This window comes from Oncorhynchus clarkii, chromosome 2 (assembly GCF_045791955.1).
Source record: "Oncorhynchus clarkii lewisi isolate Uvic-CL-2024 chromosome 2, UVic_Ocla_1.0, whole genome shotgun sequence".
NCBI lineage: Eukaryota > Metazoa > Chordata > Actinopteri > Salmoniformes > Salmonidae > Oncorhynchus > Oncorhynchus clarkii.
In genome coordinates, this window is record NC_092148.1 from 13836950 (window position 1) to 13851767 (window position 14818).

General features: G+C 45.0%; 1 protein-coding gene across 2 annotated transcripts in view; it reads left to right on the plus strand.

The window, feature by feature from the left end:
- Positions 1–14818, plus strand: part of LOC139422064 (zyxin-like) — a 22567-nt gene continuing 7749 nt past the window's right edge. The window contains exons 1-4 of one of the 2 annotated variants that reach the window (XM_071173219.1): positions 1–179; positions 10130–10419; positions 11675–11934; positions 12671–12763. In XM_071173219.1, the coding sequence (XP_071029320.1) occupies positions 10146–10419; positions 11675–11934; positions 12671–12763 (627 nt within the window). In that variant the 5' untranslated portion in view covers positions 1–179; positions 10130–10145. Of the gene's footprint in view, positions 180–375; positions 804–10129; positions 10420–11674; positions 11935–12670; positions 12764–14818 lie in introns of those variants that run through there. The other variant, XM_071173214.1, reaches the window with a different exon arrangement.

Genomic DNA, 14818 nt, shown 5'->3' on the forward strand with positions numbered 1-14818 from the left:
GAGGTGGGGAGGAGAGAGGGGGGGTCTAACAGCTGTAGGGGAACTGAGAGAGAGGGGTAGAGGAAAGTTAACAAGCACACTTTCTGTCTCGGTTTGGATCTACAACTAGGGAAAAGGAGAAGGAAGAGATAGATACTGTAGGGGAGGGTAATAGTTTGCCCTCCCAACTGCACACATAGGTAAGAACATATTTTATACTGATTATATGAGTTATTGATAGGTAACAAGTTACAGTTTTTTCCATTTAATAGTGACAGCACAACTGTTTGACATCTGACAAGTTACCTCTATGATCGGTCTAAGCAACAATCAGATTGTGTGATATATAGTTTTGGTGCATTGCAGAGTTTCAACAGTTAAGAAAATGTATGAAAGAACAGTAGCAAAGTGCCTGATACGATTATTACTCATCTACCGGGGCGGGTGTTCCGCTTTTTAGCCACTGAGCAGTCCTTGTGCAAAGGACGCATTTACAAGTTTACAGCTTTTGATAGATACGCGCTCGCTCACAACGAAGAAAAATGCGGAAGCTGTAACCGGAAGTACAGTTTAGGAGGAAAAGTTAGCTGGCTGGTTAGCTAGACAGACAGCTCACATTCCTTGGAAAATAGACAGGGAAATGGTGATGGCAACATCCATTTACGGTACAGATAGACCTACCGTTAAATAATAAATAGGAAGGGCCGGTTGAGGACGATAAACCGTGTCATCGACGTAGAGAGAAGCGAGGAAGTAACGTTAGCCCCCTACAACCTCTCGCTAGCTACCAACTGTAGGGAAGCTGCTAGCCAGCAAAAAAATAGGTGAGTGTACAAACTAACTAGCCAGTGTTTCTAGATTGATTGCGCTTTTCTATACATTTACCGTTTAAGTTATTTCAACTCTGGGTTGTATGCAGGTGAATGCTAGACCAGGGCTATCAATACGGATTGACACACACTGACATTCTCTTGAATCAGGGTTAGACAGACTTTACCTAGTTATGACTACATGATTCATTGATGAACGTCGGATATTTTGTATATTGTGTGTTCAGTTGTTCTTAGCTGTCTTGAGCTTAGCAGACAGTTATCTACCATAGCTAATCAGAGGCATGTTAAAAGGTGGGTGGGGCGCTAATGCAACACGGTGGATCATGGTTATCCATCAAGTTCCTACCAGCTGTTATTTCATCCAAAATGGGATTCCATTGTTTCACAAGATGGTTGTTCTCATGCAAACCCACTGACTAAAATGTAAAGAGAGAATATAGATTTAAAACGTTGAGTGCTGTGATAGTTTTCCAGCCCCATAGACACAAATGCAATTAAAGGGAAAATCAGCTCAAACTCTTTTGGTATTGTTGTCAATAATCCAAATGTTTTGCATGTCAGCAGTCAAGTTTTCAAGATATTGGAAGGGGTGGGTATAATTTGTGGAACGTTCCAACAGGAATCTGTTCCTAAAACTTCGTAAAGTACAAGGTTGCCAACAAAGAATGCATACACAGTAGCATGATCAATTCACTAAGCTAACTAGCTGCCGAATAGGCATCAACTCACCACGTAGCTTATTCTTAATGTTTGTCCATAGGCTACCAGAGTGAGGACAGACATTTTTCGGAATAAATGTGGTGAGTGGAAAACGCAATGAAATAGCTCACTCCCTATCCGGTATCTTATTCTGCCGCTATACAACTTTGTATGCGGCGTTTGTTGGCAACCTTGTTATTTTACAAAGTTTTTGGAACAGATTCCTGTTGGAACGTTCCACAAATTATGCCCACCCACTTGGCTATTTACAAAGGGGTACCGAGTCCATGTGCAGGGTACAAGGTAATTGACGTAGATATGCACATATAACTAGGAATAAAGTGACTAGGCAACAGGATAGATAATAAACAGTAGCAGCAATGTATGTGATGAGTCAAGAAAGGGTAGTGCAAAAAGGGTCAATGCAGATTGTCCGGGTAGCTATTTGGTTAACTATTTAACAGTCTTCTGGCTTGAGGGTAGAAACTGTTCGGGGTCCTGCTAGTTGCAGATTTGGTGCATCGGTACCGCTTGCCATGTGGTAGTAGAGAGAACAGTCTGACTTGGGAGGCTGGAGTCTTTGACAGTTTTTTTGGGCTTTCCAATTATTTTTTTCTTAGTCACACAGAGCTCCTCATCAGTCGCACTTTAGAGCCCTGAGTGGAATGATGGCAGAAACCGACTGGTACCCAGGCTATCATCATAATACTTAATGCATAACATGTCCTCAAATCTCTCTCCCCTTGTAATTTGTCATTAAACTTGCTTGTTCAGAGTAAATCAGGCTAGGTCGTACTACGTCTGTGTGCGTGACTGTTTGGGTGGGAGTCTGGGAATTCCATTCACAAGCGTACCACAGCCCTTTGACCTCTATAAGATCACTGTAATATAGAGGTCGACCGATTAATCGGAATTGCCGATTAATTAGGGACGATTTCAAGTTTTCATAACAATCGCAAATTGGTATTTTTGGGCGCCAATTTTTATTTATTTATTTTTATTATGATTTTTTATACCTTTATTTAACTAGGCAAGTCAGTTAAGAACACATTCTTATTTTCAATGACGGCCTGGGAACAGTGGGTTAACTGCTTTGTTCAGGGGCAGAACGACAGATTTTCACCTTGTCAGCTCGGGGGATCATACCTTGCAACCTTACAGTTAACTAGTCCAACGCTATAACCACCTGCCTCTCATTGCACTCCACGAGGAGACTGCCTGTTACGCGAATGCAGTAACCCAAGTTAAGTTGCTAGCTAGCGTTAAACGTATCTTATAAAAAACAATCAATCAATCATAATCACTAGTTATACACGTGGTTGATGATATTACTAGTTTATCTAGCCTGTCCTGCGTTGCATATAATCGATGCAGCGCTGTGGGATGGTTTAACAAAAGCACATTTGCGAAAACAGCACAATCATTGGACGACTGTACCTAACCATAAACACCAATGCCTTTCTTAAAATCAATACACAGAAGTATATATTTTTAAATCTGCATATTTAGCTAAAAGAAATCCAGGTTAGCAGGCAATATTAACCAGGTGAAATTGTGTCACTTTTCTTGCGTTCATTGCACGTAGAGTCAGGGTATATGCAACAGTTTGGGCAGCCTGGCTCATTGCGAACTAATTTGTCAGAATTTTACATAATTATGACATAACATTGAAGGTTGTGCAATGTAACAAGAATATTTCGACTTATGGATGTCACCCATTAGATAAAATACTGAACGGTTCCGTATTTCACTGAAATAAAAAACTTTTGTTTTCGAAATGATAGTTTCCGGATTAGACCATATTAATGAACAAAGGCTCGTATTTCTGTGTGTTATAACTAAGTCTATGATTTGATAGAGCAGTCTGACTGAGCGATGGTAGGCAGCAGCAGGCAGGCAGCAGGCTCGTAAGCATTCATTCAAACATAACTTTCGTGCGTTTTGCCAGCAGCTCTTCGCAAGCGCAGCGCTGTTTATGACTTCAAGCCTATCAGCCTAATGGCTGGTGTAACCGATGTGAAATGGCTAGCTAGTTAGCGGGGTGCGTGCTAATAGTGTTTCAAACGTCACTCGCTCTGAGACTTGGAGTAGTTGTTCCCCTTGCTCTGCAAGGGCCGTGGCTTTTGTGGAGCGATGGGTAACGCTGCTTCGAGTGTGGCTGTTGTGTTCCTGGTTCGAGCCCAGGTAGGGGCAAGGAGAGGGACGGAAGCTATACTGTTACACTGGAAATACTATAGTGCCTATAAGAACATCGAACAGTCAAAGGTATATGAAATACAAATGGTATAGAGAGAAATAGACCTATAAATACTATATTAACTACAACCTAAAACCTCTTACCTCGGAATATTGAAGTCTCATTTTAAAAGTAACCACCAACTTTCATATGTTCTCATGTTCTGAGCATGGAACATAAATGTTGGCTTTTTAACATGGCACATATTGCATTTTTACTTCTCCAACACTTTGTTTTTGCATTATTTAAACCAAATTGAACATGTTTCATTATTTATTTGAGGCTAAATTGATTTTTATTGATGTATTATATTATGTTAAAATAAGTGTTCATTCAGTATTGTTGTAATTGTCATTATTACAAATAAATAAATAAAAATCGGCCGATTTAATCGGTATTGGCTTTTTTTTTGGTCCTTCAATAATCGGTATCGGCATTGAAAAATCATAATCGGTCTACCTCTACTGTGATACAATTAATGTCATATGTCACCCATTCACTGTCAGTATAGCCTAACCTAGTACTACTGCCACACTGTGATGGAGATCCCAGTCCCCTTTGAAAGGCTAGTGACCTGTAAGATCAGACTCAATTAGGAGCGTTGTCAGTGCATGAGTAACTCCCCCAGACACAGTCACAGACAGACAGGCTTCCCAGCAAGAGCTGGGCGTGTCTGTGCATGAAACTCAGGGACAACGATGGAGCTTTAGCAACTGTAGGGTAGTCACTAGATTGCCATGGTAGAGAGGACAACACTGGCGTCAGAGCTGATGAGCAAGTAAGGAAGTATTTTTTGTTGTTGATTTAGGGCTAGAGTTATGGTAATGTTAGGGTCCAAGATAGTGTGGGGGATTGATACAGTTACATATCGGGATATTATTTTTGACGATGTATTGTATCGTTTTGACAATATCGCAATATTATCAAATAATTATTTTTCCATCATAGCTTGTTCTCCGTCTTTTCTTTTAAATAGGGAGACCATTTGTTTACAGCACATTTATTTCCATGATTGATCAAAACTTGTTTTCTCATGGCTCTCGTCCTCCTGCAGCAGACATATGGTGAGCAATATGTTTGGAACATTGAGTCACAATAAAATCACAGTATCACATCTCCGATGCATATAGAATCGTGAGAATTGCAAAACATATTGTATCGTGATAATATCGTATCGTGACGTCCCTGGCAATTCTCAGCCCTAGTTCAAGAGTGGCTTTCAGAATCAAGTTCTTCTGCCTGTTTTATACTCCTCATCTGGATTCCAAAGCGATCGCCCCCAAGCAGCGTGTTGGCTTGTCACTAGTGTTCTTATTGGTCTGGCACAGTATCTATTGTTGCTGTTGTTTCTCTCAGGTGAACACTTACAGACCAGCAGCCAGTGGTAAAACAACAGTGTGTGTTATAGTCCCATCCAACACAGAACGATGCTTCGATTGATGTCTGGGCCTTGCAAGCCATCTCAAATATCATCTCTTCTACCAAATGAATTGTCTTCTAATCCTCCTTTGTAGACCGACGACCAATCAACCATGTGGAAATCATAACCTACTCGATAAGCTATGAGCTATTATTTACAGTAGACGGTTTGCATGAGTTTAGCGCTCTCTCTGCACACAGGATGTCGCCTCATAGCCAAGCTGTAAAACTAGTTAAGATGATGAAATACAGACTGTGGTGATGTCATCCAACTGAAATGAGAGGAGGGAGCTTTTGGGGGGGGGGGGGCAGATTTGAGACGAAGGGAAAGGAAAAAGCAGACCATGGTGTTGATGATGTCATTCAACTGAAGTGCCAAACGTTCTCACCATGGGTCTCATCATCTCTGGATCCAATTTCACAATGGTTTACTTTAGTTAGGCTTAGGGGACTGTCCGGGAGGAGCCTGCAGCTGACCTCACCATATAAAACCATTAGCCAGGTCTACAGCCACATGGAATCTGTGGGGAATGTTTTTTGTCAATGCCTTTACAGTTGGCTGAGTAGTGAATTAAATAATACATCATAAAGGATGACATTTATAGCGGTATTTGGTTTTTTAATTCCTCAAATAGGGTGTTCTATTTCCAGGGGCACCATGAGGAACGTTTGCTCTTAGCATGTCTCAGTCCCGTGACCGTCTCATGCATTATCCCCAGGGCTTTTCTACAGTAGGCTAATATAATGAGACACTTTTCAATGAGAGCACTAGAACCGATAAGCCTAGTTCTCTGCCTCCACTTAGTGTAGAGCGCTGGCTCTCTAGAAAGATAGAAAGCCTTTAGATCAAAGCCTAGTAATATTTCCCTCACAACTGAACAGTCTGCTGGTATCCAATGCACTGGCCCTCATTAGCAGAGGTTTCAACAGGGTTCTATTGGCCAAGGAGAGCAGGTTTCTGTCTGACTGAGGATATTACAGGGGAGGTCTGCTCTGCTTGATGCAGGCTCTTTCATCACAGAGAGGAGACAACGCTTTGTCAGTGGAGCGTTGGACTCTTACTAGGTTGGACTTTTACAGACAGTTTCCAAGACCACTTTGTGTGTCTGTTTCCCCCCCCTCTTTCCATCTGTTCTAGTCCCACTGGTGTTTTCTAAATAAGACAGCTATCCAGCCTAGCTGTGCTAGGGCGGGCAACCAGATTGGTTGATGTCCCCTTTGGTCATTTGCCTTTAATATTTCATCCTGCTCTCCTCTGCATTATTTAACAGTAAGTCCATTTTGAAAATAGAAAAGTGAAGATTTTTCAGTTTGTGGCTTTTTGTTGCTCACTTTGAAGGGGCTTGTGAGTGCAAATATGAAATCTTCTCTCTTTGGCTTCCTGTCAGCATTTTAACTGTTAAAGTACGAAGTTATGAGTGAAATGTAGAAAACTCTGTGTTTTCCAGAGGATCCTTACAAACAAAGTTAGCTTACTTACGCTGTTTTTTTTCCTTTATACTGTGTTGAGGCCTGAGTCAGCATATCAGGAACACTTTCACCCACTGTTGATGTCTTTATCTTGTCAGAACTTGTGTCCAGGCCCCCAAGTCACAGCTACATGCAATGTGGAAACCTCAATTTCAAACTGAAAAACTATTTGTAACTGTCCAGTGAAAATCTCACTTTTTAACGTTTATATTCTGTTACCTCGTCCTATACTCGGAATTGTGACCAAAGCATAAATTGGAGAAAAAACTCTTTCAAAATCCCAAATCCAACTTGTATCTCACAGACCCTTTAAAAAGGTGCCTGCTATTTGCTCCTAGAACATGATGTCATGTTGGCTGATTGGCTGAGCTTGAGAGTCGGCCGTCTACTTGCCTTAATATTTTTAATGAACAGTATACACCACCCACACCATTCTGTCGTTGGGGTACACCCACACCATTCTGTCGCTGGGGTACACCCACACCATTCTGTCGCTGGGGTACACCCACACCATTCTGTCGCTGGGGTACACCCACACCATTCTGTCGCTGGGGTACACCCACACCATTCTGTCGCTGGGGTACACCCACACCATTCTGTCGCTGGGGTACACCCACACCATTCTGTCGCTGGGGTACACCCACACCATTCTGTCGCTGGGGTACACCCACACCATTCTGTCGCTGGGGTACACCCACACCATTCCAACACAGAAAAGCTGCTTTTTAACCTACTTAATACAAATGAAATAACTATTTCACTCATATAATTAATTATAGGTCATATTTCGTAGAAATCTGGTAACACTGGGAAGGAAGTTACGTTAAGTTTCTCATGAAACTGACATGGCGTAACATTATAGTCAAGCCACATCGCATTTACTAGGCTAGTTCTTGGGCATTGCTTTTCCTTCCAAAACAAACAAGGCCTGAAGAAACCCATGTATATTATCACCATGGTAATGGTTCATATGTAGTTGCTCTGTGAGCTAACAAAAGCATTTCACATGATGGACAAAACCATGTTTCTAGACAACCCATTAGGCTTATTTATGATCCAGCGGTGAGGCACTGACTACGACCCATCATTGCCATTATATATTTTTATTTTATTTAATGTCTTTTAAGAACAAATTCTTATTTACCATGACGGCCTACATAGGCCAAACCTGGACAACGATGGGCCAATTGTGTGCCGTGAGACTCCCAATCACGGCCGATTGTGATACAGCCTGGATTTGAACCAGGGTGTCTGTAGTGACGCATCTAGCACAGAGATGCAGTGCCTCAGACCGCTGCGCCACTCGGGAGCCCTAGTACAGTGCATTCGGAAAGTATTCAGACACCATTACTTTTTCCACATTTTGTTATGTTACAGCCTTATTCTAAAACGTATTAAATAATTTTTTACCCATCAATCTACACACAATAACCCATAATGACAAAGCTAAAAGAGGTTTTTAGAAATGTTTGCTAATTTATTCAAAATAAAAATCTGAAATATCACGTTTACGTAAGTATTCAGACCCTTTACTCAGTACTTTGTTGAAGCACCTTTGGCAGTGATTACAGCCTCGGGTCTTCTTGGGTATGACGCTACAAGCTTGGCACACTTGTATTTGGGGAATTTCCCCCATTCTTCTCTGCAGATCCTCTCAAGCTATGTCAGGTTGGATGGGGAGCGTTGCTGCACAGCTATTTTCAGGTCTCTCCAGAGATGTTCGATTGGGTTCAAGTCCGGACTCTGGCTGGGCCACTCAAGGACATTTAGAAACTTGTCTTGGCTGGGTGCTTAGGGTCGTTGTCCTGTTGGAAGTTGACCCTTCGCCCCAGTCTGAGGTCCTGAGCGCTCTTGAGCAGGTTTTCATCAAGGATCTCTCAGTACTTCGTTCATCTTTCCCTCAATCCTGACTAATCTCCCAGTCTCTGCCACTGAAATACATCCTCACAGCAGGATGCTGCCACCACCATGCTTAACCAAAGGAATGGTGCCAGGTTTCCTCCAGATGTGACTCTTGGCATTCATGCCAAAGATTTCAATCTTGGTTTTATCAGACGAGAGAATCTTGTTTCTCATGGTCTGAGAGTCCTTTAGGTGCTTTTTGGCAAACTCCAAACGGGCTGTCACGTCCCTTTTACTGAGGAGTGGCTTCCGTCTGGCCTCTCTACCATAAAGTTGTCCTTCTGATGGTTCTCCCGTCTCCACAGAGGAACTCTGGAGCTCTGTCAGAGTGACCATCGGGTTCTTGGACACCTCCCTGACCAAGGCCCTTCTCCCCTGATTGCTCAGTTTGGCCAGTAAAGTTGTAGAAACATCTTAAGGATGATCAATGGAAACAGGATGCACCTGAGCTCAATTTCGAGTCTCATAGCAAAGGGTCTGAATACTTATTTACAGAAGGTATGTCTGTTTGTTTGTTTTAAACATTTGCAAAAAATGTAAAAATAAACTGTTTTCCTTTGTAATTATGGGGTATTGTAACATAACAAAATGTGTAAAAGGGGAATGAGTCCTAATGCACTGTATACTCTGTAGGGCACTATAACAGCCTAGCGTCTAGCTGATAGTAACGTTAGACAGGTACTGAGAAAGAGGAAGAAACCAAGAGGTACTGAGAGAGAAAGAGGGCCACGTCTCTTTAACCAGGGGTCACCTACAGGGCCACAGGCGTTTGGGGAATCTGAGATAGAGCCGCTGTGGTAACATCAACATTTTTAACCACAAACACGTGAGGTAAATATTTGAGCTGACGTTGAATGACCCTCTTGATGTAGCTCACATGAACATGTTATGATGGTTTCACCCGTCTCAGGTCCGACCCGGTCATCCCTATAGTAAACCATGCTGTAGTTCTCAACTGTTTTTATTACAATGAACGGTTTCATACTGAGAGTTGATCTTGAAGCAGCTGTAAGTGCTGCTATGGTTACGGTATACCTCTCTCCGTACTGAGAGTTGATCTTGAAGCAGCTGTAAGTGCTGCTATGGTTATGCTATGCCTCTCCTTACTGAGCCTAAGGAGTGGCTAGTGTGTATTTACAATCTAGGGCGAGGTACTGTGTAAAGCAGCCAAGATCTTTCAGGTGTGTGTGTGTCTGTGTGTGTGTTTCTATGCATGCTTTGGATGTTCTCTCCTGTAGTTAGGCTACAGGGTTGTTAGATCCTTTGTTGATGTGTCCCCACTAATTCACCAAAGAGAAATATTCCCCTACTGTTTCAAAAGCTCTGTGTGCTCACCTCAGATAAGCTAATGCTCTATGGTTCATTTCTATATCAAAGGTGTATTGTATCTTCTCTGCTATCCTTTCTACAGCTGGCCTCCAGGTTTGCTAGACCTCCTCTGTAACACAGCCATCTCTGTAACAGTTGGCAGCCTCCCTACCGCTCATTTCAGTTTGTGTTGATTTGGATGGATTGTGTTTGTCCTCTTCTAAACCGTCGTAATAAAACAATATGGTCATAAACAACAGCTGTCCTCTTCTTCTCTCCTCAGACAGTAAAACGACAACATGGCTGACTCCAGCGGTAGTAAACCCTTCATGGTGACTTCCTCCATCAACCTCAAAGTCACCACCCCCTCCTTCTACAACCAGCCAAAGAAGTTTGCCTCGGTCAACCCGCCGCGCCCCAAAAGCCAGTCCGACCCGTGGCCTCCCCCGGGCTCAACTCCTCCCGCAGGTCCCTCTCCTCCCCCCAGTCTGGTCTCCTCAACACGCGGTGTCGGCACAGCTGTCATTGGTCGAGTTGGAGTGATGCCTCCACCCCCACCATCGCTATGCGAAGGTGATTGGCCGTTTTTGTTTGTCATTTTGTAAACATTTGGTTCAATGTGACCCCTAACTCCTTCACTTGAACTCTTTCCCTTCACAGTGCAGATGTGAAGTAACTGGATAGGTGTACGAAAAATATGGTGTTAGGGGAAGTGGCTAGGGGTTGTTTTAGGACCAGACTTATCTCGCAACAGAAGCATCAAGCATGTTATTATTTAGTTACAAGTATTTATCTTTGTTTCTGATAAAACAAGGATGTTGGATCCCAGAGTTTGAGCCTGGTGTTGGCAACCCAACAGATTGGTAGACTGCAACATGGCCCTTATCCCATCAATGAAACTCACCCTTCCTGTTTCTCACAAACTCTAATCACTGCATTTAAAGGGATACTGCGAGATTCTGGCAATTAAGCCATTGTTTTCTACTTAACCACCTATTTTCTTGACAGTAACATTTCACTGTCTCTGTGTGTAGAAACTGTATTGTCATGGAGTTCCCTTGAATGAATGTCTGGGTGGGTGCAGTGAATAGATGACAGGATTTGAATGAGTGTCTGGGTGGGTGCAGTGAATAGATGACAGGTTTTGAATGAGTGTCTGGGTGGGTGCAGTGAATAGATGACAGGTTTTGAATGAATGTCTGGGTGGGTGCAGTGAATAGATGACAGGTTTTGAATGAGTGTCTGGGTGGGTGCAGTGAATAGATGACAGGTTTTGAATGAATGTCTGGGTGGGTGCAGTGAATAGATGACAGGTTTTGAATGAATGTCTGGGTGGGTGCAGTGAATAGATGACAGGTTTTGAATGAATGTCTGGGTGGGTGCAGTGAATAGATGACAGGTTTTGAATGAATGTCTGGGTGGGTGCAGTGAATAGATGACAGGTTTTGAATGAATGTCTGGGTGGGTGCAGTGAATAGATGACAGGTTTTGAATGAGTGTCTGGGTGGGTGCAGTGAATAGATGACAGGTTTTGAATGAGTGTCTGGGTGGGTGCAGTGAATAGATGACAGGTTTTGAATGAGTGTCTGGGTGGGTGCAGTGAATAGATGACAGGTTTTGAATGAATGTCTGGGTGGGTGCAGTGAATAGATGACAGGTTTTGAATGAATGTCTGGGTGGGTGCAGTGAATAGATGACAGGATTTGAATGAGTGTCTGGGTGGGTGCAGTGAATAGATGACAGGATTTGAATGAATTATAGAATGTTTAGAAACCATTTGATTGCCATACCTTTGTTTTAATCAATCACCCCTCCCCGTTTCTATTAGACTTCCCGCCCCCTCCTCCTCCAATGGACGATGAGCTGCCAGCCCCTCCCCCCAATTGTGCAACCACACCTCCAGCCTCTGATGCCCCTCCCCCTGCCTTCCCTCCCCCTCCCGCAGTGGATGACCTGCCCCTCCCCCCCGCCCCGCCTGAGGAGAATGCCTGTCTCCCCCGTTCCCCGTCTCCCCCTCCTCCACCACCCCCTCCCCCTCTCCCAGTCTCTGGTCCCAGCAGTGTCCCCAGTGCTGGGGAGAACTCTCAGGTGAGTCTGGGTCACTAATCATAAGAATGGAATACGTTTTGTATTATAAACTGGGTGGTTTGAGCCTGAATGCTGATTGGCTGACAGCTGTGGTATATCAGACCATATACCACGGGTATGACAGAACATTTATTTTTACTCCTCTAATTACATTGGTAACCAGTTTATAATAGCAATAAGGCACCTCGGGGGTTTGTAATATATGGCCAATATATCACGACTAAGGGCTGTGTCCGGGCACTCCGCGTTGTGTCGTGACTAAGAACATCCCTTGGCCGTGGTATATTGGCCATATACCACACCCCCTCGTGCCTTATTGCTTAAATATAGAACTTTCCATAAGGTCCCAAAGCACTTGTCATTGTATTGGTGTAGTTGTGTTGGATGACGGCCAGAACTCTCATCCACACATCTACTACCATGGTGGATGTCCCCAGTAAACAGATGTGGAAGTCTATTGCCTAACGTGATGTGTTTAAGTTCTGATCCATGCAAATCAGTTACATTCTGTTCTATCAGTACACTTCTGTGCACATTCCCCATTGACACACGTGTATGATTTAGGTGGCGGTTGGAGTTTGCTGCATATTTCAAGTCAAGATTCAGCCTGTTGATAAACAATCATCCTCTCTCTCTCTCTCCCATTATTTCTCACTCTTTCACAATCCCTCACTCTGTGTGTCTGTCCATTTCCCCTCCCCTCTCTCCCTCCCCCCCTTCTTTCTCACTCCCACAGTGTCTGGAAAAGCAGACTAGTTTTGACAAACAGCTGGGCTCTCTGACTGACCTGCTGTCTGAGATGGAGACCAGAGGACCCTTCAACCCCAAGGTACAGAGAAGGACAAGTATTTTGTATACTGTAGAGCGTTGTATACTGTAGAGCGTCGTAGAAGCACACAACTTCAGTAAACCAACAGGGAAAACGGAATGTAACAGAAGACTGCAGTAGACACAGCATTACACAGAGAGAGTAGGAAATACTTGGGACTGAGAAGATGGAAGGAAGTAAATGGAGGAGTGGGGAGGGGAATAAATGGAGGAGTGGGGAGGGGAATAAATGGAGGAGTGGGGAGGGGAATAAATGGAGGAGTGGGGAGGGGAATAAATGGAGGAGTGGGGAGGGGAATAAATGGAGGAGTGGGGAGGGGAATAAATGGAGGAGTGGGGAGGGGAATAAATGGAGGAGTGGGGAGGGGAAATAAATGGAGGAGTGGGGAAGGGGAATAAATGGAGGAGTGGGGAAGGGGAATAAATGGAGGAGTGGGGAAGGGGAATAAATGGAGGAGTGGGGAAGGGGAATAAATGGAGGAGTGGGGAAGGGGAATAAATGGAGGAGTGGGGAGGGGGAATAAGTGGAGGAGTGGGGAGGGGGAATAAGTGGAGGAGTGGGGAGGGGGAATAAGTGGAGGAGTGGGGAGGGGGAATAAGTGGAGGAGTGGGGAGGGGGAATAAGTGGAGGAGTGGGGAGGGGGAATGAGTGGGGAGGGGAATAAATGGAGGAGTGGGGAGGGGAATAAATGGAGGAGTGGGGAGGGGAATAAATGGAGGAGTGGGGAGGGGAATAAATGGAGGAGTGGGGAGGGGAATAAATGGAGGAGTGGGGAGGGGAATAAATGGAGGAGTGGGGAGGGGAATAAATGGAGGAGTGGGGAGGGGAATAAATGGAGGAGTGGGGAGGGGAAATAAATGGAGGAGTGGGGAGGGGAAATAAATGGAGGAGTGGGGAAGGGGAATAAATGGAGGAGTGGGGAAGGGGAATAAATGGAGGAGTGGGGAAGGGGAATAAATGGAGGAGTGGGGAAGGGGAATAAATGGAGGAGTGGGGAAGGGGAATAAATGGAGGAGTGGGGAAGGGGAATAAATGGAGGAGTGGGGAAGGGGAATAAATGGAGGAGTGGGGAAGGGGAATAAATGGAGGAGTGGGGAAGGGGAATAAATGGAGGAGTGGGGAAGGGGAATAAATGGAGGAGTGGGGAGGGGGAATAAGTGGAGGAGTGGGGAGGGGGAATAAGTGGAGGAGTGGGGAGGGGGAATAACTGGAGGAGTGGGGAGGGGGAATAAGTGGAGGAGTGGGGAGGGGGAATAAGTGGAGGAGTGGGGAGGGGGAATAAGTGGAGGAGTGGGGAGGGGGAATAAGTGGAGGAGTGGGGAGGGGGAATAAGTGGAGGAGTGGGGAGGGGAATAAGTGGAGGAGGGGGAATAAGTGGAGGAGTGGGGAGGGGGAATAAGTGGAGGAGTGGGGAGGGGGAATAAGTGGAGGAGTGGGGAGGGGGAATAAGTGGAGGAGTGGGGAGGGGGAATAAGTGGAGGAGTGGGGAATAAGTGGAGGAGTGGGGAGGGGGAATAAGTGGAGGAGTGGGGAGGGGAATAAGTGGAGGAGTGGGGAGGGGGAATAAGTGGAGGAGTGGGGAGGGGGAATAAGTGGAGGAGTGGGGAGGGGGAATAAGTGGAGGAGTGGGGAGGGGGAATAAGTGGAGGAGTGGGGAGGGGAATAAGTGGAGGAGTGGGGAGGGGGAATAAGTGGAGGAGTGGGGAGGGGGAATAAATGGAGGAGTGGGGAAGGGGAATAAATGGAGGAGTGGGGAAGGGGAATAAATGGAGGAGTGGGGAAGGGGAATAAATGGAGGAGTGGGGAGGGGGAATAAGTGGAGGAGTGGGGAGGGGGAATAAGTGGAGGAGTGGGGAGGGGGAATAAGTGGAGGAGTGGGGAGGGGGAATAAGTGGAGGAGTGGGGAGGGGGAATAAGTGGAGGAGTGGGGAGGGGGAATAAGTGGAGGAGTGGGGAGGGGGAATAAGTGGAGGAGTGGGGAGGGGGAATAAGTGGAGGAGTGGGGAGGGGAATAAATGGAGGAGTGGGGAGGGGAATAAATGGAGGAGTGGGGAG